The sequence below is a fragment of the Psilocybe cubensis genome, chromosome 1 (assembly GCF_017499595.1).
Source record: "Psilocybe cubensis strain MGC-MH-2018 chromosome 1, whole genome shotgun sequence".
In the NCBI taxonomy this organism is placed as follows: domain Eukaryota; kingdom Fungi; phylum Basidiomycota; class Agaricomycetes; order Agaricales; family Agrocybaceae; genus Psilocybe; species Psilocybe cubensis.
Window position 1 is genome coordinate 545,795 of NC_062999.1, and position 22,480 is coordinate 568,274.

A 22,480-nucleotide genomic window follows, 5' to 3' on the forward strand; every position below is an offset into this window, starting at 1 on the left:
TGAAGACGTAGCCAAGCTTGGATAAATTTCTCCTTTAAATCTACATTCTAGCATCGTAATTCCATTCTAACATCGCAATTGCACGAATATCTACTACACAAAACCACACATAACCCACAGAGGCAGGCATGCCCCGGGGAATCTCCACCAATGTCTATCCAGTCATTCTTTCTTCTCGAACTCGAACAATACGTGACGAGGTTATTGAAAGCTCCCAAGTTGAAGAATGCGAGGTAAGCATTTTAAAATTTGTGTAAAAAGGAAAAACTTTACTTACTTTAATGAGTGTATACAGTTGCACATACCACCTGCTTCTGTAGGAGATGACTTTGACATTCACAGCGAGATGGGGCCAGCTGTAGTTGCTGATTGCTCAATAACTAGCAATACTTTGGATAGTGATGACGGAATTGTTATCTTTGAAGACCATTCAAACGGAGCTGTTGAGAGAGCCGTTGAGGAGGAAGATGAGATCAACAGATCTATTGAGAGAGTTGTCGAGGAGGAAAGTCAGCTAACTGTCGATTGGTCGGAAGAGTCAATGGAACGTCACATGGCCAATCTGTTTGGCCTCGATACTCAAGAACACATGGCACAGTTATCTCAGGAAATTCGCGAAGCTGTGGAGCAAGAGATGGCTGCAAATTGTATCAATACTGGCAAGTTATAGATTTGTTTCGTTACATACCGATTCATTGATCACTGATATGTGTCAACTTCTAGCTTCTGCATGCTCCATGGACCCAGCACAAGCTAGCGAAACTGAAAACAAGTCAGATCACAATAATCAGAGACCAAAAATCATACCGATTTATCATTTCACACCCGTCGACTTCCCTGAACCACCCGCGCCATTACGCCTTGGGACTCCACGATGCAATGCGGGCAAAGCGGCGCGTAAAGCTCGAAAAATAGCGGCTGAGATTGCTACATTGGAAGGTGTCTTGAATGACTTGCGCAAGCGCCATAGACGCTACTTGAGGGAATCATACCTGTAGATAAAATGGGCTGGTCAGTACATACTGTAGCAAACAAAAAGCTTGTACAAACCAAAGCGTGTTATTTCTCCTTCCTACTAAGTCGGTTGAGCCTGAGCCGAAGCAGCAGCAGAAATGTTGTATCTGCCTTGACGGCCTGTCTGCATCGATAAGGCGTTATGGTTGTCAATACTTGTCGACTCCGAAACTATGTCGTAATTGCAGCTCCCACATCCGCACACACGCCAGCACCCGAGTCAACCCTTTTTCCGCAAAACACAATGGGAATGCTCTTGCAGACGCGCTCAAGATTGCGATGCCAGTGAGGGACGTTTTTGTAGGTGAGTGAGTATGAATGGAGGTGGCACGGGGGTTGATGACGAACTGAGTGGGTTTGGCGGTGCAATGGGTGGTGTGCATGGCGAGCCGATACAAACTATCCGAAGACCCCAACCAAAAGGTCATCCTAGACGGCAAACGCGAGCGACGGTTCAGGGCTGGTCGTTCGCAACACCCCCCTCTTCAATGTAAGACGGCAAACGTGAGCAATGGTTCAGGGCTGGCCTTGGCCTCCTCGACGGTGGCGTCGACCTCAGCCTTGGCCTTCCTGTCAAGCTGCTTAAGCTCCTGCTCGTTCGCAACACCCCACTCTTCGATGTATTTCTGGAGACTACAGATGGGGTCCTGGGTAGAACGCATACGCTGGACTTCCTCACGGGTACGGTAGGTGGTTCCTGGGTCGAACATGCTGTGGAGTTGGGTCAGAAAGCAGTTTACACGAGGTAATTTGGTAAACGCACGAGTGTCCTCCATAGCGGTATGTCACGAATTCAAGGAGAAGAGGACCATTCTGGTTGTCGACAGTCCACTTCCTGGCATACTCAACAGCATGCTTGGTGGCGAGAATATCCATTCTGTTAACCTATTACAACAGATGAACAAATGAGCATCAGTGCAATGAACACATACGGGAGAAGCAAGAACCACGGAACGGTAAACCTACCTGGAGACCAGGGATTTTGTCACCGCGCTTAAAGTACTCGGTGTTGGAGGACGAGCGGGCGGCAGAGGTACCCATACCCGTACTTGTTGTTTTCACATACAAAGACAGTGGGCAAGTTCCACAATTTGGCCTATAGAGATGCAATGTATTAAGGAAACAGGAATATATGCGCAATTAATGAACGCACCATGTTGTAGGCTTCAAACACCTGTCCCCGGTTGCTGGCCCCATCATCATACAGAGCGAAAGTGCAGGTCTTCTCGCCCATGTACTTCTGGGCGAAGCTGACACCAGCACCATTGGGTACTTGAGCACCGACAATAGAAGGGATAAAGATGTGCATCAAACCACCCTTTCCAAGCGACATGCTGGCCTAGGGTGGCAGCGGTAGGTGGTGATGACACAGTCATCTTTGGTGATTCCGTGTTCAAGGCCAATTGCTGAACGGGATGCCACACAAGATGTGCACGCAAGAGATGAGTAGATGCGGGTGAAATCCTGGAACAGAGAATGACGATGAGAGACGTGTCACGATGGGTGTATTGGACTGATACTCACTACCACAACGGCTGCTGCTAAACTAAAGCACAGTGTAATGTCTGACTCGGAGGTGTCGTTCTAGGGTGATGAGAAGGGTGTGATGGAGCAGAATCCATGGCAGCAGAACCCTTGTTGTCCCCTCAGTCTCCCTGAAATCCCCAGCCCAGGGATGATCCATGGTTTTTCAGGGAAGCTGAGGGGTAAGAAGGGCACGGTGGCCATGTAGATCTGTGCAGTATGAAGAGAACAAACATGGAACTGGCGCAAGTTGCGCAAGTGACATGTCACATGACTTGAATGTGCGCGCGCGTCGAGTCGTTTACGCCTAATTTTCCTGCCTTGCTGCTTTATTGCTACTTATTCTACTCTTGCTGCACAGTAAAGCCTTGATCTTATGGCCCAGTTCATATGTCCAGCCCCTGGTTGCCGTAAATCGTTGTCACGCCAAGTTGGCCTTACAATGCACATGAAATCGTGTCCGCATCTTCGCACCACACGCACACGCGCCCATTGCCACTCCGAATCGTATCAAACAAACGAGGATGAAGCACCATTTTCTGGATATGGAGATGAATCATTAGATCTGGGTCTTGAGTCCCCCAATCCACAACAAAGAAGGTCTCGGCGACTTGCTAATAGGAAACCTATGCAAAATATGGAGCCCATACCAATTGCACCACCACCTGCTGCCCCACACAATCCTCAGCCAGTACCTCGATGTGTGATACTTCATGTTCTGGACCGTTATGACACTCCTATGGACACTTTTAGAGTGTGGAGACACTATCCTCGACGTCCTACCCGTGATCCTGATTTCTGTATTCGACCATCCGATCTCGCCAAACAGCCACCAATTATGCCCCTGCTACAGACCGTTCAGGACACATTTCACTCATATATGGAAGGTCTAGCACCTACAGTCCGTCGGTTAATGACCTGGGCAAATAACGGTCAAACAACCAAGTCTCATGAGCAAATAAATGAACTGGTTCATGATGTCTTGCTGGCAGACGATTTTAATCCAAAAGACCTCATTGACTTTGAGGCCCGAAACCAGAATGCAAAGTTGGACCAGGCCATAGCAGGTTCCGCCTTGCGAAGTCAATTTACAGAAAGCTCTGTCGACATTTTGGTTCCATCGGGCACAGTTAGCAGGCCGCCGGTGTCATACACAATTCCTGGTCTACTTCATCGGTCTATCACATTTATTATTTCGGAATTCTTTACTGGCCCCCTTGGACATCTTGTCCACTACTCTCCTTTTGTTTTAAAGCAGCAGTCCGCCTCGAATCGTGAAGAACGGTTGTTTTCAGAGGTTTATAACTCTGATGCATTTCTTGAGGTACATGACTATATTCAGAAACATGGGCTCCTGCCACCGGGTCAGGAAGACTGCCAACTGGAGAGGGTTGTTGCCGCTGTTATGCCGCTATCAGATGCAACACATTTTACAAATTTTGGAAACGCAAAAGCATGGCCTATCTACCTGATGCTCGGAAACATTAGCAAATATGTTCGGGCCGTTCCTGGGTCAGGAGCATTGCAGCACCTTGCATATATCCCTTCAGTACGTGTTTGCATTCTGATATCTCTTTGACTATTTGCTCATATATTAGGCAATTAGCTTCCAGATTCATTCAAGGACTTTGCCGCTGAGCATAACACCAAATGGAAAACCCAAAAAAGCCAAATTCTCACTCACAGTCGCCGTGAGCTTATGCATAGTATCTGGTGTCACCTCCTCGATGACGAATTTGTTTATGCATATAAATATGGCATGGTTATCCGCTGCATTGATGGCATCATGCGACGCATATATCCACGCATTTTTACATATTCAGCAGACTATCCTGAAAAGTATGTGCAGTTAACTTGATAATACTCTAAAGTGCACTGAACAGGGCCAATTTCTAGAGTGCTTTTAGCAACTATTAGAGACAAAGGAATGTTTCCTTGTCCTCGTTGCATGGTACACCGGTCAAAACTTGATTTAATGGGTCTCTATCGAGATCTTCAAACTCGAGTCAAGCAGCTGCGAACATTTATGGTAGAAAAGGTCAAAGCTGCTCGTGATCTTATATATCGACAGGGATACGGAATAAAGAGTCAGCAGGTTGAAGATCGGCTTCAGGAATTTTCGGGTGTACCAACCCAGGTATACAACCGTCTTTCTGTGCACAATCATATTTTAACATCAGAAACCTACAGAATGCATTTGTTGAGAGGCTCAATCTAGATCCGTCACCAATGCTAGCACCTGACATTCTTCACGAATTTGAACTCGGAGTCTGGAAGTCATTGTTTACGCACCTTATACGTATTTTGTATGCTGCCTCAAAGGGGTCCGATGATCTAGTCAGTGAGCTGGACAAAAGGTATCTGCTACAGAATGGGCATTTTCAATGTAAACTGACGGGTATGTTCTCCTTTTATAGATATCGTCTGCTCTCAACATTTGGTCAAGGTACCATACGAAACTTTTCAAACAATTCGTCAGAAATGAAGAAACTTGCCGGGCGTGATTTTGAGGATCTTCTCCAGGTAATATCATTCATTTTATATATAAATTGAGGTAGAACTGACAAAAGTGCAGTGCGCTGTTCCAGTCTTTGAAGGGCTACTTCCAGAAGCAGATGACTATCGCCTCAGAAAACTTCTCTATCGAACAGCTGAGTGGCATGGCTTGGCAAAGATGCGCATTCATACAGAAGGCACTTTAACAGAATTGGAAAAAGTTACCACAGAGTTGGGAAAACTGATGCGAGGCTTTCGTGACCTTACCTGCAGCCATTATGACACTCATGAACTGCCGCGAGAGATTGAAGCACGTACTAGGCGTGAAGGAAGAAAATCAGCCCATGCTTCTACCGCAGCAGTACTACCAAGCTCATCTGAGGTATCAATACCTACCATAGTGCCCAAGCCAACTCGTAAACCCATCAAATTGAACCTTTTTACTATCAAGTGGCACTTCTTAGGCGATTACGTGGAATATATTCGTCGCTTTGGTACAACTGACTCATATTCAACACAATTAGTATGCTTCAATTTCAGACATCTATAATCATTACTGACTAGAAAATTATGGCAGGGAGAACTGGCTCATCGTCTCATCAAGTCTTTCTACCGCCTGACCAACAAAAAGGATGCAAACAAGCAAATTTCAAAGAAGTATAACCGTATGAATGCTTTACAATTGGTTGATGCTAGTCAGATCAAATCTGAGAAGAATGAAGCTGACGCAGCTGCTCAAGACAACAAAACTCACTACATCTCTAAATCCCAGAATCAACGTGTCCCAATTTTTTCATTTATTGCGGACAAAGATCCTGCTAAAGTGGTACGATAATTGGGTTTTTAATACCACTAGCTGTTTGACAATCATATTTGTTCTTAGAACTTCCTACCAAAACTGCAAAATCATTTGCTAGCCCGCCTGTTAGGACAGAAATTCGATGGCGACACTGATGAAATGTTTACAAATGAAGATCGGTATACAGTGCGTATCGTCAACAATACTATGTATCGTGTCAACACACTGCGCGTCAACTTTACTACATACGACATGCAACGCTCATACGACACAGTCTCACGGAACCAACCATTTATAATGCTTCACTCACCCGAGACGGAGCCTGGTACTCATCCATTCTGGTATGCCTCAGTAATGGGAGTGTTTCACGCCCAGGTCCAGCATATTGGCCCATTATCAACTGATCTTGCCCCCCAACGGATGGAGTTTTTGTGGGTTCGCTGGCTGGGCATAGAGCCAGGTTACAAGTTTGGCCGCAAACAGGCCAAATTGCCCAAAGTTGGATTTGTGCCAGATTGTGACGAAATGGCGTATGGATTTTTGGACCCGTCTCTTGTTATTCGGGGCTGTCACCTTTTGCCATCCTTTGTTGATGGTCGAACAAACAATTTGCTTACCATCACCACTCCAACAGAAGCACGATGCATTGGCGAAACTGATGATTGGTGCAACTACTATATCGGAATGTAAGTAAAGGTTTCTGATTTCCATGCATTATATTGAAGATATGATTGCAGTTTTGTTGACCGTGACATGCTTTCTCGTCATTTCGGGACTGGAGTTGGACACACAAACCGCACCGGTGCTGCTGATATTGACGACCATGACAATGATGACGATGATGAGACAATGGAAGATTGCTCTGGGATGGGAGAATTTGATAGCATGGTTGAAGTGGACACCAATTCAAGTGACGAGTCGGAGAGTGGGGGTGAAAATTCGGAATCAGATACTGATCTGAGTGAAGGAGATAACGGATACGATGACCTGTAGCCTGGGATAATTTCATGCGTGTATTTTGCACAATCGTTACATCTCAAATGAGTAGTACGTTGAGTTCAGAGTTGACCGAGCTTCTATGACGCAATCCTTCGACTCGCCTTTGAACATGGCTCCGGTATGACATCATAAAAGCTCAGGTGTCGATGCTTATAATTTGTTACCATTATTACCTCTAAGCGGCCGTTTAAACATAATAATGATTCCTACTTTACAGTTATGCAGTATAGATGACAAGACATGACCAGATTGTTATAATTCTGGCAGCTGAATGATGTGGTGGATATAATGACAATATCATCATGATATTCCAATGATAATGTGGCGGTCAGCATTTCATCACATTATAACACACTGTCTGTATGATCATCACTGATAATTTGAAATCAGTGAGATTTTCACCAGATATGGCATCATAACGCCCAAATAATTATGGCAATACGCTACAGGTAATGTATTTGCTGTCGTATTTTCCCAGAATCCCTGATGAACTTGCCTACCTTGATGATGCTGTGTAACTAATTTTGCTTTCTTGTGTTGTAGAAAAATAGTCAGAGGGTAGGGTTGGACCATGCGAACCTTGCTTCGGGACTAGAAGCTGAACAACATTCGGGGTATCTTCTTGAACAATAACAATACTCTCCCACAGAATGACACAGATTTTAATTTCAGGCTATGCCATGTCTCTGAACTTCTTTTGTCTACAGACTGTTCATGGTATAGACCCGCCTCTAGCTCTAGCTCTAGCTCCAAACTGCTCCAATTCTGTTTGATATAACTTTTATCAACGTGATATCAGCTGTCGCCATCCATTTCACCTGTATCTCGACCCATTCACTGCCCGTTCTCATATTTGGATCATTGAGATTATGAGCCAGAAGGGATGGAGAGTCCGACGAAACATGTGTGACTGCCGCGGACCAGTATTTTTCCTGCTGGCATTCTCCAATCCTTTAAATACCCAACAATTTATCTCAAGCACATTGGCTTGCTAGCCGCCATCATGCTGCACACGATTTTCCTCATCACAATCCTTGTAGCCGAGTTGGTAACAGGGAATCCAATACTCATCAATAGGTCTCTTATTAACCTACCCATATCTCGTCGGGCAAACATCACGGGCGGCCTTGACCTCCTGAAGCATGACCGTGCCCGGGCAAGGTACATGAAAGCAAAGACCATTGCTAGAGTATATGGAAATTCATTTCATACCCTCGACGTTATCGGCGAGCCAGTTGAGAACGATGAAGTGGAGTATATTGCCACCGTTGGCGTTGGTAGCCCACCTACATATTGTGAGTGTTTCTTTAATGATAGTAGGATTGTGGCCTGACTCTGCTTATTAGACTCGCTTGCTGTTGACACTGGAAGGTACACTCATACTGTCGTTATTTTGTCCTCTTTCCAATGACATCTTACTACTTCTACAAAAGTTCAAACACATGGATTGGAGCCGGTAAAGCTTACAAGAAAACTGGCACTAGTACCCAGACTTCAAATCAGGTGGTAGGTAAAACACACTTACGCGCGTCGCTCAAAGAGACCTAGTATTTGGTGACCAATCATGCTCAGGATGTAGGATATGGATTGGGATCCTTCTCGGGAACCGAATATCTTGACATGGTCACCCTGGCTCCTGGCCTGGTAATCAAAAACCAATCTATTGGAGTCGCTTCAACGGTATATGCTTCCCACCTTAATGCTGATATCTCTAATTTCAAAACAGTCGAAAGGATTTGAAGGGATAGATGGAATTCTAGGGTATGTGACGTACATATACTCAGATTTTTACAGAAAACGTCTGAAAATTTCTAGAATCGGTCCAGTTGATCTCACAGTGGGAACTTTGTCCGACAAAAGCGTTCGAGTGCCTACTGTGACCGATAACCTTTTCTCACAGGGGGTTATTTCCTCCAACGAGATCGGCATCTCCTTTGAGCCTACAACTGGCCAAAATAAACATGACGGAGTGATAACCTGGGGTGCGTTGGTTAAAGTACTCAGGTCACCGTCATTCCTCCTTCTCATAGATTTCACATTACAGGCGGGACCGACTCGACCAGATTTACGGGTACTATTTCCTACATGTAAGTAATCCTCTCACTGAAGAAGCTACTCATAGAAGGCATAAAAAATTAAAATATGATACGTAGACCTTTGACAAAGACATTTCCTGCCTCCGAGTTCTGGGGTATTGACCAATCTATCCGATATGGCGCGTCAACTACAATTTTATCCTCTGGAGCTGGAATCGTAGATACCGGTGCGTTATTATTTGCCGATGCAACACGAGTCGATATCTTACCTGAACGGAATAGGGACCACGCTCATCCTTCTCGCCACCGATGCATTTAACAAATACCAGGCTGCGACTAAAAGTCAGCCCGATAGCAATACCGGCTTCTTAACGCTGCCGGCCTCCAGCTACAGCAATTTAGAGAGCTTATTTTTCTCTGCAGGGGGAGTGAGTAATTCAATATCCACAACCGATACCCATGTCTCATCGTGACCAAATGTCCAGCATACTTTCGAATTTACGTCCAACGCCCAGATATGGCCTCGCTCCCTGAACACCAACATTGGTGGAGTCGCTGCAAACATATATCTCATCATCGCGGATGCGGGTACAGACGCCCCTGGCGACTTCGTTAACGGTTTTACTTTCCTCCAACGATTTTATTCTGTATACGATACTGCAAATGGGCGTGTGGGTCTAGCGCAGACCCCCTTCACCAAATCAACATCCAATTAATTGAAACAGAGATACTGTATCAAATTGATTGAAAAATACCAACATTAACAACTTCATTCTTTTCCAAACCGCCAATGGATACCAACACTTTCAGTTCGTTTCAAGTCAACTTCGATCACAACGGAAAATTTTTGAAAATGGGTATAATCAATGTATTGTACAATAGAGCAATAGTGCGTCAATAATCAAGCTTGAATGATACAAGACTATATGTGCTATTAGAATGGAGCGAAACACGGTTAACGAAATAGAACAACATGGATGGCAAAAAGAGCAGCAGCTGGATCAAGAACAACAATAACGCAAAAAGCTCAGGGTTACTCATCGAAGTCATAATCCATGTCAGAATTTTCCGACGCGGATGACCAGTTATCAGGGGACACAACTCTCGTCGACCGTGGACGATTCGACCTTCTCAACCCCGCATCCGGATCCAATTCCAGATCCAGATCACGATCGGCCGATAGAGTTTCGGAATGCGTCGTTGGTATAGGTGCAGTTGCCCTGGAGTACTCCCTGGCTTTACCAGTCCCACCTGGATTTGATTTTACCGAGGGCGGGCGCGGCACGGGCACAGTGGCAGATCTTGATTTCTTCTTGACAACTGAGAGGCTACTGGACGAATTTTTTCCAGGTGATACGTGATAGGACGCGTACTGAACCTTCATATCATCCGCGAAGATATGGTCGTACTTGACGCAGTTCATGCGAATGATATCAATGGCCTATAATATACAATTCAAAAACACAGACATACAACGTGAGCTGCGTTGAGGCTTGAACCACAGTACCGTACAAAACGCAAGGCTCACCTCCTCGCCTTTATGAAATGCAGACAAAATCTCTCCCAACGTTACAACCCGTCCTTTGCCGCGCTTGATATTCTGCATTTCTTCCTCAATAAGTGAGGTTTCCTCCACTTTATCTTTGAGAGGAATAAGGCCCGCTTTGCGTAGAGCGACGCGTGCGCGCATGATCACATAGACATCATACGTCTTGGCATCATGCACCTCCTGCGCCCACCTATCTTGCACCTTCAAAAAAAAAATTGCAGCATCAGAAAAAATGACCACGCCCGAAAAATATACACAAAATTCCACAAACCTTCTGGGTCTGCGACACAAACTCTTCCACCGTCATCGTCCCACAGAGCGTACACTCATATTCACCCTGATACATCCACACAGCTGGCGCCGCATTTGTTCTCTTCACAAAAACCGTCCAGGGCGGGTCCGACAGGATTTCATGCCTCGACGCGAAAATCAGGCCCGGCTCGCCCGGGTTCCTAGGGACGAAGGGGTTGCAGTCCAGCATGGGGAACACAATCCGCCTCGTTCCTGGACCAGTTGGGTTTTTCTTGAGCACGTTGATAAAGCTTTGCGGGTTGCCGCCGTATGTGGCTGTGAGGAATCTGCGGGATACTTCGGGTGCAGTGGGTGCTGGGGAAATGGGGAGTGGTTGGCAGGGTGAGAGGTGTTTGAGGACGGTGGAAGATGAAGATGCGAGTTTGAGATCGGTGGATTTGGATTCTTTTTTAGTCTGTTTATATGGCCATATGTCAATATGTGTGTATGCATGTGTGTACCGTGTACTTCGTGAGGATGTACGCACGGGAGAGGCGCGAGGCGGGATTATGATTTTAGGTTTAGGGCTCGGAGAGCTGTGTACATCTGGAGCAACCTTTGACTGGGAGGATAGCATTCTTGTGGAGATCTGGCGGTTACATAGTCAGTACAATCAATTCGCCACCAATGGTGGAATGCATACCACGGATTGAGTGGCAGGAGTTTGGCTCGTTGAGTTTGAAGCCACTGGCTGTGTCGTCAAAGTAGACGGCGTATTTATATGTGGATTCGACGCGTTTATACCGGGAGAAGTTGAAGTCTAAGTTTATTTCATTAGACTTCGTCCTGATCCGCTTTGACTTGGCATAGGACATCCTACCTTTGAAGCTGACGATTGGATGACAGGCGCTGTAGGCGCCACATGGTTTTGGAGAGTTGGATTTGGTTGGGCCATCGTTTGGTGTGTTGCATTAGATGTCGCAGAAGGCGTCTTTGGTGATGGTGTAGATTTGTCGGTTTCTTTCTAATGAACACGTTTGGATGTTAGAGATTTAACCAGAAGAAAAGGAATACATACCTGAGGCTGATGTGGTGTCTGAACGGTAGATGCTGTCGCTATTTGTGGTTGCTGGGCTGGAATGATAGTTGGAAGTGAAGGTTGACTGTGTTGTGCCAATGTACGTCTTGTGGTTTGCACCACTTGTGAAGAGGTAGACGAAGCTAGAGGGGTTGTTTCAAGTAGTTCGGTTTTTTCTTGAAAAGGCTATTGGTTTCTATAAATTTTTATATCCTTGGAGTAAAATATGTGCACTTACTTTGTCCACCTCGGATTCAGACTCCTTTTTTATCATCACCTCTACCCTTCTACGCTTGACCTCGAGAGGTGACGGCTCTTTCGTGCTTTGCGTCCTTTTCAGAGAGGTGGTAGGTGTGTCAGTGCTCTATACAAACTCGGTCATCGAATGTATCCGTTTCAGTCGCACATACAGGCTCACCGAAGAATTGTTTGTATCCTTACTGCTGATCGTCCGGACAGCAACAATTTCAACGGAAGGAGACCGAGCCTTGGTGTAGTATACGCATGAGTATGTGGCGTCAGCCGGACCTGGAGGCGCGCTGATGACCTCACCCTTTTTACAGACACTTTCGCCGATACAGCTGGTTGTGGAGTATTCATGAGCATAGCCTGGATATTGGCCTGTGTCTAATGATCCTAGGTGAGCAGAAAACTAAAGGAAAATAATCACGAAGCTCACCCGCCGCAGCTGCTCGTTCTCTGCAGCCATTTGCTCAACAAGCCCCCGCATATCCTCCAACTCTGCCTCCTTCTGCTCCAGCGCCACACGCGCATGCGTCAATCCTGCATTGCTTTCGCGTAAACTTTCACGCGTTTCCTGAAGCGCCGTATCATTCTGCTTCAGTGGTACAAGCTCTGCGCGCGTTTTCTCGAGCTCGGCTGTGGTTTTCTGCCAGCCCTCTTGGGTATCCTTCAGTTCTGACGTACATGCTTCAAGCTGAGACCGCAGTGCTTCAATCTGATTAAGAAGGTCTTGTTCAGTTTTCTGAAATCGACGCTGCGAGTCCTGGCTTTGAGATTTGGTCGTTTGTAGGTCCTTGACGAGACTTTCAGCAAGCTCCATAAATTCCGTAACCTTTTTGTCATCCATATTGTTATCCCGTGAACTGCTTGAACATTGGACGATGGTGTCCCTGTTCATATAGAATCCGTCCTATCAATGAGTTCAAACAGAGTGACAGTTATGGCTGGCAGAGACACTTGGTATAGAAAGTTTGAGGCAAAACAAGCTTCGAAGAGCATAGACAGGAGTTTGGGCATCGGTTATGTAACCAGGGGTGCCACTTACGACGGACACGAGGCTTGGCTCTGCAATTTTACACCGAGTTCAAACAGTTCTTAACAGGTCAACAAAACCTCAGGCCTCAGGCCTCAATACTAACATCGCAATACTAATTTGGGGAGCATTAAATTTTAGGTTTGAGAATTCACAGCAAAACGAGGCGGATGATTAAGCAATAAAAATAAAAGAAAAGCCTGACGCGTTGATCAAGAACGGCAAAGCAACCTGGGTCCTGACAGAAGCCAAACACATCGACAATCAGGTATCCGAAGACGAATACATCGCTCGAGTACGCCTCTCAACATCCGCACTGCACTTCGCCTAAGGGACAGTCCGTCAGCACAATTACCCATTAAAATGCAGCATATCTGACGCACTAGAATCTCTTCATGAAGCAATCCAGCGCAGACCTGCATTCGTTCTTCGTGTTCGAGTTGTAAAAACTCTTCAAGTGTAATCTGACTGAGAATCATAGAAGCAGAGAAATGGTTCATTCCATCTAGCCCGGCCAGCGCCTGTTCCTCGCTCTACGCAGATTAACGACAAATTAGATGGGCTACGAAATATGTGCACAGCAGACAACAAACTTACTTCAATGAAATCAGCAGATAACCAAGGCCTGGTAGCCCAAATGACACCAAACGTCTCATCCCTCTCCTCCGCTTGAGACCCAAAAATGCGCGCTGCAACAGCCGCATCCCTGACACTGTCCGCGAAACTGTACTGCACCACCGTCACACCCCGTTTCGTCCCACAAGCATCCGCGATATTGATATCCCTTCTGAACTTTTTGATTGCCTTTAGTATAGGCGGAGTATACGCATACAGCTCCGATGCCTCTCCCCCTCCGTTTTTATCTTTATCTACCACAAACCGCTTCGCGCAATTTTCCGGGTACGCCTCGAACACCACGAGCAAATATGAGAACCTCCATGACAGCTGCGCGACCTTCTCCACCTCCGCCGCACACATCGAAGGAAGGGTGAACAGCGAGACGAAGAGCACAGCACAATATGGATCGACGATCAAGTCGACCCCGCCGAGTGTCTCCCGTTCAATGAGCTCAATCGCACATTCTGCAGAGCGCAGTGCGCGGACGAGGCCGTGTTTCTGGATGAGCGCGAGAGACGCCATGTAGCGATGGACTGGGAGCTCTACTACACCAGTGGAACCGGAAACAATGATGGTGTCTGCATCGAACAGTTCCTCCGGTGCACCCCTGTATATCGGAATGACGTCCTTCGCCGAGGGTGCGACTGGAGCAGGGGCAGATAACGGCGACGATGGTACTGTTGGAGCTGAAATTTTACGAGCGCGTAGCTGAGCAAATGCCAGGATGCCTAACGAACGCGACGCGATATCGGGCTCGAACAACATTTCATCTTGTGCATTCGCCGAGGTAGTGCCACGTTCTCCGTTCAAGATGTCGTGTTGATTTGCAGGCGTAGCATCTGGGTGCCGATTTGGGAATTCATCGTCGTTGAACCCAGCCTCCTGTGTTTCTTTCTCCGCGCCTGAGGGAAGATACCTCGAATCGAACGACAGAGGCTCGAAACTTTCCTCGCCCTCATCCCGATCATATCCAGCCATATAACAATCATACTCGCCGCCTGCTTCGGGATTTCTTCTCTCAAAACGATCATGGAAATATTCGTCGCGAATGTCCTGATCCGACGATGAAAACGGTGGCCAATTTTCTTTATCCTCCTCCTCCTGCATGTAACACGATACAGGTGAGAGGTAACCAGGATCGATGCGCCCGTATTCATCATCACCATACGCCGGTAGAAGAGGGAGAGAAGGCCGCACACATGATACATCCTCAGGCGAGGGGGAGAGAGACGATGCGATGTGATGCTCGTCCAATCGAGGACGTTTGGCGAAGCGGTCGTCCTCAGCATGACCTTTAACGTTAAAATCTTCAGCATCGTCACCAGGAACGCAGAGGCTGCGCTGGCGTTTGACCGAGACCGACGAGCTAGAAAGAGGCATATCCCGGACTTCATCAACAACTTCAATTTCATCCACATCCACATCCATCGCCCCAACACACTGCGCTTCCTCTCCTTCAGAAATGACACCGTCGTTGACAACCCTCCTCCGTTCCTGCCTATTCAAAAGGAGACGAAATTCCTTTGGCGGTATGATGGGTCGATAACCAGTACCCTCTGTCCACGAAAATCGATGGCCGTTATCCTGAGATATGGAGACCTCCAAAGCCTCGAGAAGCCTCGCGGCCTCCGCCACGTCACCTCTGGGCTGCTCTCCATCTTGACCTTCGCCATGTCCAAAAAGGTCGTCCACACCGAGGAGCTCGATAACAGAAGGAAGCTTCTTGCTAACAGTGAACGGTCTGCGTAAACAAACAAAATGACAAATGGGAAAATCAGCACGGACGAAACAATATACATAGGAGTATAAGAGAGTATAGGAGTATGGAGGAAGAGACTGACACCCAAGACAACGCCAACGACAGAGCTTGTTTTCCCTTTACTTTCTTCAAAAACTGGAAGGCGGGTTCTGGTTTGATAAAAGCTGGATTGGTCTCTTGCTTGGTGCTCTCGGGTGGCGGGACGAGGAAGCCAGTGTACGTCTTGGGGATATCCAAATCGCCTGGCGGGTGGACATTTGGCTCTGGGAGAATCGGGACTGGAGAAAGAGAAAACGCGTCAGCGGAATCAGCGGAGGGTTCGTGTGCGTGTACTACAGAATAATTAATAAAAATCCAACCTTCCATGAGCAAATCCCGTTTATCGTCCAGCGGTTCGTTCATTATTGCCTCTTGCCACATAGGACCGCTGTACAGCGCCGCAATCTCATCCTCCAGAGACCGTTCTTGATTGAGCTCCGAATTACAGTTTTCTGCGGTGGAAGTTCCATTGTCGGATGCCTGACCGACAACGGAAGAAGGTGTTGGCGACGCATTGAGCTTGGTTCGCTCTGGGACATTGGAGTTGGAGTCAGGCTTTGGATCAACTTCGAGTTGATCGCTGGTCGGTACTAGCAACGGCTGAAGGAACGCTTGCAATCTTACAATAAATGTGTCAGGACTATCAAATGCCAAAGCTAGAAAATAAGAAAACATACGTTTTTCCGGCCAATATATGCGGAGCGATACCGCTCTTTCCTCCAATTTTGCGCGAACGCGGTATAAGGACCTCTTTACGACATTATAATTAAAGATGAGTCATCAGAGTTATACTTGCCATGAAAAAAAGAAAAGTATATAAAAAGACGAAAGAATGTGTACCCATTTTGGTTTTTTCGATCTCTTCCACTAGAGGAGGATCCGATGTGTCTGGCGACGATGGGAAAAGGAGTTGGTCGTGCTGGTCTTCGCTGTCGCTGTTATGACCCGATTGCGTTGAAGGGGGAGAAGATTGAATCGCCTCTACAAGACGGTCAGTATCAGTACTCAGCCCTAAAGGAAAACGGGTCTTACGCCAGCCAGACACCACAACCAGATTTTGCATCGATATATCACCATCTATATCCTCGACTTTCACCTTTTCGTCTAGAGCAGCAGGGAGCTCGGCGAAATTCTTCATCGTTGGAAGTGGTTGCGCTTGACCGGATGCACCAAAACCTGGTTTCCGAGATCGCGGGAAGAGGGGCATGAACGGGTCTTCTGGAACTTGGGGTGGTTTCAGTACAACTTGGCATAAGGATTCAGGGTCGAGGTATCTGTTTTTGTACGAGGGCATGTAGCGCATTGCGTCTGCCGTTCGCTTGAGGATGGACTGGACCGCTGGCAAGTCTGGGGGATTGATATGGTGTTTGACTTTCCTGGAGGCACAACCGGTTAAGAAGATATGCTGGAAAACAGGGGTAAAAATACGTACATAATACCTTCGAAGTCCAGCTTTTCTTCCTGAACAGGTTCTACTGCGAGTGGTTCAAGTTTATGGACTTGCACCAAGGTGGACAATTTGCGTGGTACGGAAGACGAGACTTTGCCCAACTTGGGTGTCTGGGTACGCGATCGACGCGTCAAAGCAGGGAAGAGAGGCTCATTCAAGCGCAAGACATCATCTGTGCATTATCGTGCCTACATATCTGTGAATGATTCTACGCAACTCACGAGAACGTTCGGACCATTCCAATCGTAATGTCTTAGGGACTCCTTTGGTTGAATGCATGACATTTTTTAAATATAGTAGTGCTTCGTGAGTGGTCTGCAATATTTCGTCATATGGCGGTAGTGATTCCAAGTTATGAGTTTGGGAAAATGTTTGAAATGGCTCGACGGGGATGATGAACGAGTACGGGTCAGTAAGTGGGACTGGTTTGAGATCCTGGAGAAACTGAAAACCATTTTTTCATTGGATATAAGATTGGAGGTTGCAAAAGGTAACATACCTCGGATACCAGGCCTTCTGTAAACGTTAAGTAGTCAGTAGTACAATGAGTTATGATATACTCATAGAGCAGTGCTCTTATATGTTGTCGAAACTCTGCAGATTCGAAGCAGGCGTCGGCAGACATTGTTCTCAGGTTTAAAGACACACAAATGCTTGATCTTTCTTAAGCTTTGGAGGAGTATTAGAGTATTCTTGTCATGAAAGCACAAAGTTCGTAAAGGTCAGTAACGATATGGGTAAAAGGTCTTGAAGAAAAGCGTTCAATCGTTCAAAAAGAGACGCGACTTTGACGTTGGCATTGTTTGTTTCTGAGGCGGATCGTGGGAAAATAATTTTTCAACTTATAAGGCTGGACATTTATTTTCTTCTTTCTCTTGTCATCTCCTTCGTCGTGCCTTGTGAAGGTCTCCGGCTTCCTCAATGAACACATTTTCTCTCGATATTGTGTGATCCCTCATTCAGAGAGGTGCATCGTCCATTTCTCAAATCAACCCCATGAACCTAGTCAAGGACCCAGTTCTCCCTTCGGGATACACCCTACACTTGGGGCCTGTTACGTTCATGGAAGATCAAGCGGTTCGATTCATCCTTGCTGCTTCTCCTTGTTTTTAGGATGGCGGAATAACAAGGATTCGGGCTCGTGACGTCTCTTCAGAGTTGAACGCCGTTGCTCTCGTCTTGTTGATGGGTTAACATGGTGTTCGTAGTTTTGGGACATACATCTCAATTCTCTATGTATGTTTTTTAAACATTTTGTATTGCTTTGGTGCCCGTTAGTATTTGATATATCTCACCAATCAGTTTCTCGTTCAATTTTTTTCCTCTCGACGACTGCTCGACGATGTTCACATCCTTCGATATCTGTACCCTCAAACCTCGCGCGAAACAAATGTTACAAGTTGTTACAAAGATATCATTTCGGATAATTACACCGTCAATCATGTCAAGCTGAGCCGAACATCATCCTCTAGATGCCATTTGGAAACCTCAAGTAAATCATACCAGCTATGCAAGGTATCTGCTTCGAGCTTCAATGACACTTGCCGCTTCAAAGCATGGAGTAAAAAAGCATGTCCCGTGTTTCAATGGTTACTTGGATCGCAAAGCACACCTTTCATGTCTTGCGCGTTGTCTTCGTATGCGTTTCGAGATGTGAGCGAGTGTCTGAGGCCCAGTTCCGATCTGTAGCAGCTAACAGTAATTTGGTTTGAGAGGTTTGTTGGGCTAGGAGCATCCAAATGATTCGGACTACTGCTCATTGACGGTGGTACGTTCAAGGGATATCAGCCATTGAGTGGAGAAGTACCTCGCTAGTCAGTCAGAAGTCCGGTGCAAGCTCGAAGCGTCGACCAGACAAAGGGAGCGTTCATGCAATCTAGCCCCATCCTGAATATAGAATTCTACGATGCGCGCGCCTATTAACTTTCAGCAGGTATACTTTGCAATTCCTGATATTGGTTGTTGTCAGACGACTACATATAGAACAGTCTGTGGCGCTAAGAAGTCCTGCCAACGAATCTTGCAGGTAGTAAGCAATTGAAGGTAGTTCGACGGCGGTGAAACTTGTTAGTGGCATAAGGAAAGGTGTCGCTTCCGTTATTGGTATCATTATCGTGTCGTTAACTTTGAACCCAGATTCGGCAGGGAACTGAATCAACTGATGCTCAGTCGCTCTTTCCACGACTTCCACCACCTCCCCGGCATACAGTATTGTTTGCTGTCGGTGGCTCATGGCACATTTCCAAGCTCAATCCTTTATTACACAAGGTTCTGAATACATTCCTTTTACATTCACCATATTCAACGTTGCAATGCTATAGGCCCCGCTGTCGCTGATTCGAATAGATTTGAGCTCTGGTCTCTGTTGAATCTTGTCAAAATTCAAAAATGGTCTCATACACCCACGATCCCTTCGCGCAGCTGTCATATTGTGGGCGCGGCGCAACATTAGCGGTGAGCTCTTTTCCTGCTCTTACCAGCCACATGATCTAGCTCTTTACTCTGTGGCGTAGACGTGTTCCTCGCGTCATTGAAAAATTGAAGAACCGCAAGGTTCCAGCAGCAGCGTTGGCAGATTTAGATCTCGCGCTGCTGACGCAGTCACCTTGTACATGGCTGTACAGTCGTCCTTTTTCAACATCATTGTCGAGGGTCAGATACGATGACTCTCTTGTGATACAACAATAACCGAGTAAGCTCGGAGTAAGTAAGTCAATGAAAATCGATTACCATTGAACGCTGAGATTGTGGCTAGAAGAATCAATCTCGGGTCAAAGGTGCCCCTGTGCGTTGATTGCACAATATGTCGCGTTCGCTGAAAATTGACCTGCTCTACAGGGATTGATAATGGGGTACAGGAAATATCAAGGACATGTATACATTTAATTGTTATCCATTGGGACCAGGACATACCCTCTGCATTCTCAAAAGCCTGTCGGTGGATTGAAACTAGAAAATATGTACTATTCGGCATCATCGAGTGTTTGCGAACTTTCCTTATCAGACAGTTATTTTACGCCTTTTTTCGGAACTTCGAAGCTTCCCGTCAGAAGTTCAAATGAATTGACTCATAAGAAGCAGAGATACAGGCACATGTTGGTTTTCCTACGGTCCGCCGAAATTTGGGATCCATCTCCTCTAGCTCAGCAGCCTCACCTACTGCATTCTCTAACGTGTCAACAACCATGTCAGGTCATTCTTCACCTCCCGTTCTCTCACAGCCCGTGGGTATTCTGGGTGCAGGAGTAGCCGGTCTCATAAATGCCTATGTACTGCTCCAAGATGGGTTTACGAATATCACAGTCATCACTCGCGATCGGTCGGTCGGGGGAGTATGGTCTAGAGATAGAGTCTACCCAGGCCTGCATATTAACAAGTGAGTAGTGATTAAACGTATCTATCTCAAAGGTTTTGACAATTTCTCCCGGCAGCGTCCATGGCGAATACAGGTTTTCACCTATGCCTATGCCTCCTCCCGAGGACTCTGAAGAGACCGGCGGTCACATCACAGGAATGGGCATGTGCAACTATATGGAAACGTTCTATACCACATTCCTAAAGAACAAAGTGGATTTTGCATTCGAGACCGAAATCACGACCGTCCGGCGCATGCAGAAGGAGTCGTGGGAGGTGGAAGTTAAAGACCTTCAAACACATACTGTGAAGGTGCTGAGTTTTGCTCGAATTGTATTGGCAACAGGGGTGAGTGGTACGCTTTGATGTTTCCATCCTCTTTCTCTGAAGATGGTCAATTAGGGCTGCAGCAATCCGAAGATACCAGATGAATTGTCGCTGGAAAGAGCTAAAGAGGTGAAATTCAGCGGGATGATTCTGCACTCCTCTGAGTTCCGTATTCGCCTCGAGTCTATCCTTGAAAAGGTTAAGCCGAAGGAACAAACGGATGACACAATCTTAGTAGTCGGAGGGGGAAAATCGGCTATGGAGTACGTTAATGCCGTTTGCTATTCTGTTCCGCTCCATGAGTCGGCTAATAATACCACGATCAGTATGTGCGCTAAATTGACACTCGAGGGTCGGAGAGTTGCCAATGTTCTCACAACCCCGGATACATTCATCGCGTCGACTTTCCGTATTCCTGATTTCATCAGGAAAAGCAGGTTTTTGGGTCTTCTTTCTCCTCATATAACCCTCAACACACGCCTTGAGTGAGTTGATCATACTGAATCGGTTAACAAGCATTGTATCTTACATAAACTCAGGCGTTTTCTGCATACAACAACTATAGGCAGCACAATCGCTCGATTTATTCTCAATAAATTAGAGCAAACATCCGTGAGCTGCTCGTGATCCCATTGGATATTCAAATCGACTGCTGATTAGAATGCACCCTTGCAGCTCAATGCTTATAAGGTGTCGGATAACTCGCCGTTGCGACCTAATGCTGCAAGAAATTCAATTCTCTGGGGAATTCGAACTAATGACGAAGGACTCGCCAATCCCAAGGCATACTACTCACTCGTTAATGAGGGTAAAATTAAGGTCATTGCTCCAGCACGAGCAATTGGATATGATGCGGATGGAGCTTCCGTGAACCTGAGTACTGGCGAAAAGATACGCGCGAGCGTTGTAATTCTTGCCACTGGATGGAAAAGCTCGTGGGCTGATATATTTGACGGTAAGTATAGCGGTTTTCATTTGGTGTGATACAAACTTTACATTTTTTTTCTCAGAGACAACGGCGTCCGAGTTGGGTATTGGAAGACACCCTCCAACATACGATCTTCAAGATGTCGAGTCCCTTTGGAAAGACTACAAGACACTCTGTGATCCTCCACCTAGACATGCTGGTCATGAGACGCACTATGTAACATCGATATACCGTGGTTTAATCCCAGGCAAGAACCTGAACAATCGCGATTTCGCTATAGCAGGGGCAATTGTGAGTGGACATCTCGGTTTATCCTCCATTCAAGCCTTTTCTTTATGACTGATATTTTGTTTCTGATGACCATAGTTCTCCTCAAATTTGGGCTACACCGGTGAAGTAGCCGCTCATTGGATATCGACATACTTCCAAGGCAGCCCTATGCGACTTCCTTCCTCGCCCGAAGCAGCAGTTGCAGAAGCCGAGCTTCGCTCAGCATGGATGAAATTCAGATACCCAAACATGTTATCTTGGGTGAATGAGAGCTACAGCACTACGCTGGACTTCTGGACGTAGGTCCCCCATCCTACACCCAGCCTACATTACGTCTTTGTTCACTTACTTTTTATTGACTCTACTAGGTGGCCACAAGCAGCTGACGAGCTACTAGCTGACATGTACGTACCAAATATGCGAAGTGGTGGTAATTGGTTTACATGGCCGTTCCGTGTCATTGACCTTAAGGAATTGGCGACTTTGGGAGAGGAAAGAAGGGCTGTACGAGAACGGATGATGTAGATCTGGCTTGATTTTTATTTTATTTCTACCGCACTGTAGAATGTGGGATCTGATGTAAAGTGGATATGAAAAAAGAGTAATGCATCAAAGATTAGGCGCCGACAAATATGTGCATACACGTACATTTGGCCAGCAGCCTTCCAGGAGGAGACGCGCTGTTTTGAACTCTGTCACGTGCCGGGATCTGTGTTCAAGCTCCGCGCAAACT

The 22,480-nt window shown here is 46.4% G+C and overlaps 7 protein-coding genes across 7 annotated transcripts; 4 read left to right on the forward strand and 3 right to left on the reverse strand.

Annotated features, from left to right (window-relative positions):
- Positions 1-128: 128 nt before the first annotated feature.
- JR316_0000148 (uncharacterized protein) lies at positions 129-998 on the forward strand (the record flags this gene model as incomplete). The annotated part of the gene is made up of 3 exons (XM_047885963.1): positions 129-233; positions 296-647; positions 724-998. The coding sequence occupies 3 exons, from the start codon at positions 129-131 to the stop codon at positions 996-998; spliced, it is 732 nt and encodes a 243-aa protein (XP_047753709.1).
- A 501-nt stretch (positions 999-1,499) lies between these two features.
- On the reverse strand, positions 1,500-2,347 carry JR316_0000149 (Pyruvate dehydrogenase E1 component subunit alpha, mitochondrial; the record flags this gene model as incomplete). Its single annotated transcript, XM_047885964.1, has 5 exons — positions 1,500-1,725; positions 1,778-1,899; positions 1,981-2,062; positions 2,103-2,110; positions 2,168-2,347. The coding sequence occupies 5 exons, from the start codon at positions 2,345-2,347 to the stop codon at positions 1,500-1,502; spliced, it is 618 nt and encodes a 205-aa protein (XP_047753710.1).
- A 633-nt stretch (positions 2,348-2,980) lies between these two features.
- On the forward strand, positions 2,981-6,826 carry JR316_0000150 (uncharacterized protein; the record flags this gene model as incomplete). The annotated part of the gene is given in 10 exon segments (XM_047885965.1): positions 2,981-3,862; positions 3,881-4,087; positions 4,145-4,377; positions 4,435-4,675; positions 4,729-4,895; positions 4,956-5,061; positions 5,114-5,557; positions 5,612-5,860; positions 5,918-6,519; positions 6,571-6,826. 10 exon segments carry the CDS (start codon positions 2,981-2,983, stop codon positions 6,824-6,826), a joined length of 3,387 nt encoding a protein of 1,128 aa, XP_047753711.1.
- Positions 6,827-7,835: 1,009 nt separating this feature from the next.
- Positions 7,836-9,584, forward strand: JR316_0000151 (Polyporopepsin; the record flags this gene model as incomplete). The annotated part of the gene is made up of 10 exons (XM_047885966.1): positions 7,836-8,127; positions 8,179-8,203; positions 8,266-8,338; positions 8,405-8,512; positions 8,559-8,593; positions 8,648-8,814; positions 8,877-8,919; positions 8,986-9,095; positions 9,151-9,296; positions 9,354-9,584. The coding sequence occupies 10 exons, from the start codon at positions 7,836-7,838 to the stop codon at positions 9,582-9,584; spliced, it is 1,230 nt and encodes a 409-aa protein (XP_047753712.1).
- Positions 9,585-9,901: 317 nt separating this feature from the next.
- JR316_0000152 (uncharacterized protein) lies at positions 9,902-12,816 on the reverse strand (the record flags this gene model as incomplete). Its single annotated transcript, XM_047885967.1, has 10 exons — positions 9,902-10,309; positions 10,397-10,618; positions 10,689-11,123; positions 11,196-11,297; positions 11,352-11,468; positions 11,529-11,672; positions 11,727-11,912; positions 11,965-12,090; positions 12,145-12,307; positions 12,380-12,816. 10 exons carry the CDS (start codon positions 12,814-12,816, stop codon positions 9,902-9,904), a joined length of 2,340 nt encoding a protein of 779 aa, XP_047753713.1.
- A 450-nt stretch (positions 12,817-13,266) lies between these two features.
- On the reverse strand, positions 13,267-17,493 carry JR316_0000153 (uncharacterized protein; the record flags this gene model as incomplete). The annotated part of the gene is made up of 11 exons (XM_047885968.1): positions 13,267-13,329; positions 13,386-13,535; positions 13,600-15,361; positions 15,462-15,711; positions 15,739-16,037; positions 16,096-16,168; positions 16,259-16,399; positions 16,451-16,794; positions 16,851-17,040; positions 17,090-17,312; positions 17,368-17,493. 11 exons carry the CDS (start codon positions 17,491-17,493, stop codon positions 13,267-13,269), a joined length of 3,621 nt encoding a protein of 1,206 aa, XP_047753714.1.
- Positions 17,494-20,053: 2,560 nt separating this feature from the next.
- JR316_0000154 (FAD-dependent monooxygenase DEP4) lies at positions 20,054-22,272 on the forward strand (the record flags this gene model as incomplete). The annotated part of the gene is made up of 9 exons (XM_047885969.1): positions 20,054-20,244; positions 20,300-20,570; positions 20,625-20,812; positions 20,876-21,034; positions 21,089-21,161; positions 21,225-21,504; positions 21,560-21,768; positions 21,844-22,046; positions 22,116-22,272. The coding sequence occupies 9 exons, from the start codon at positions 20,054-20,056 to the stop codon at positions 22,270-22,272; spliced, it is 1,731 nt and encodes a 576-aa protein (XP_047753715.1).
- Between the last annotated feature and the right edge of the window lie 208 nt (positions 22,273-22,480).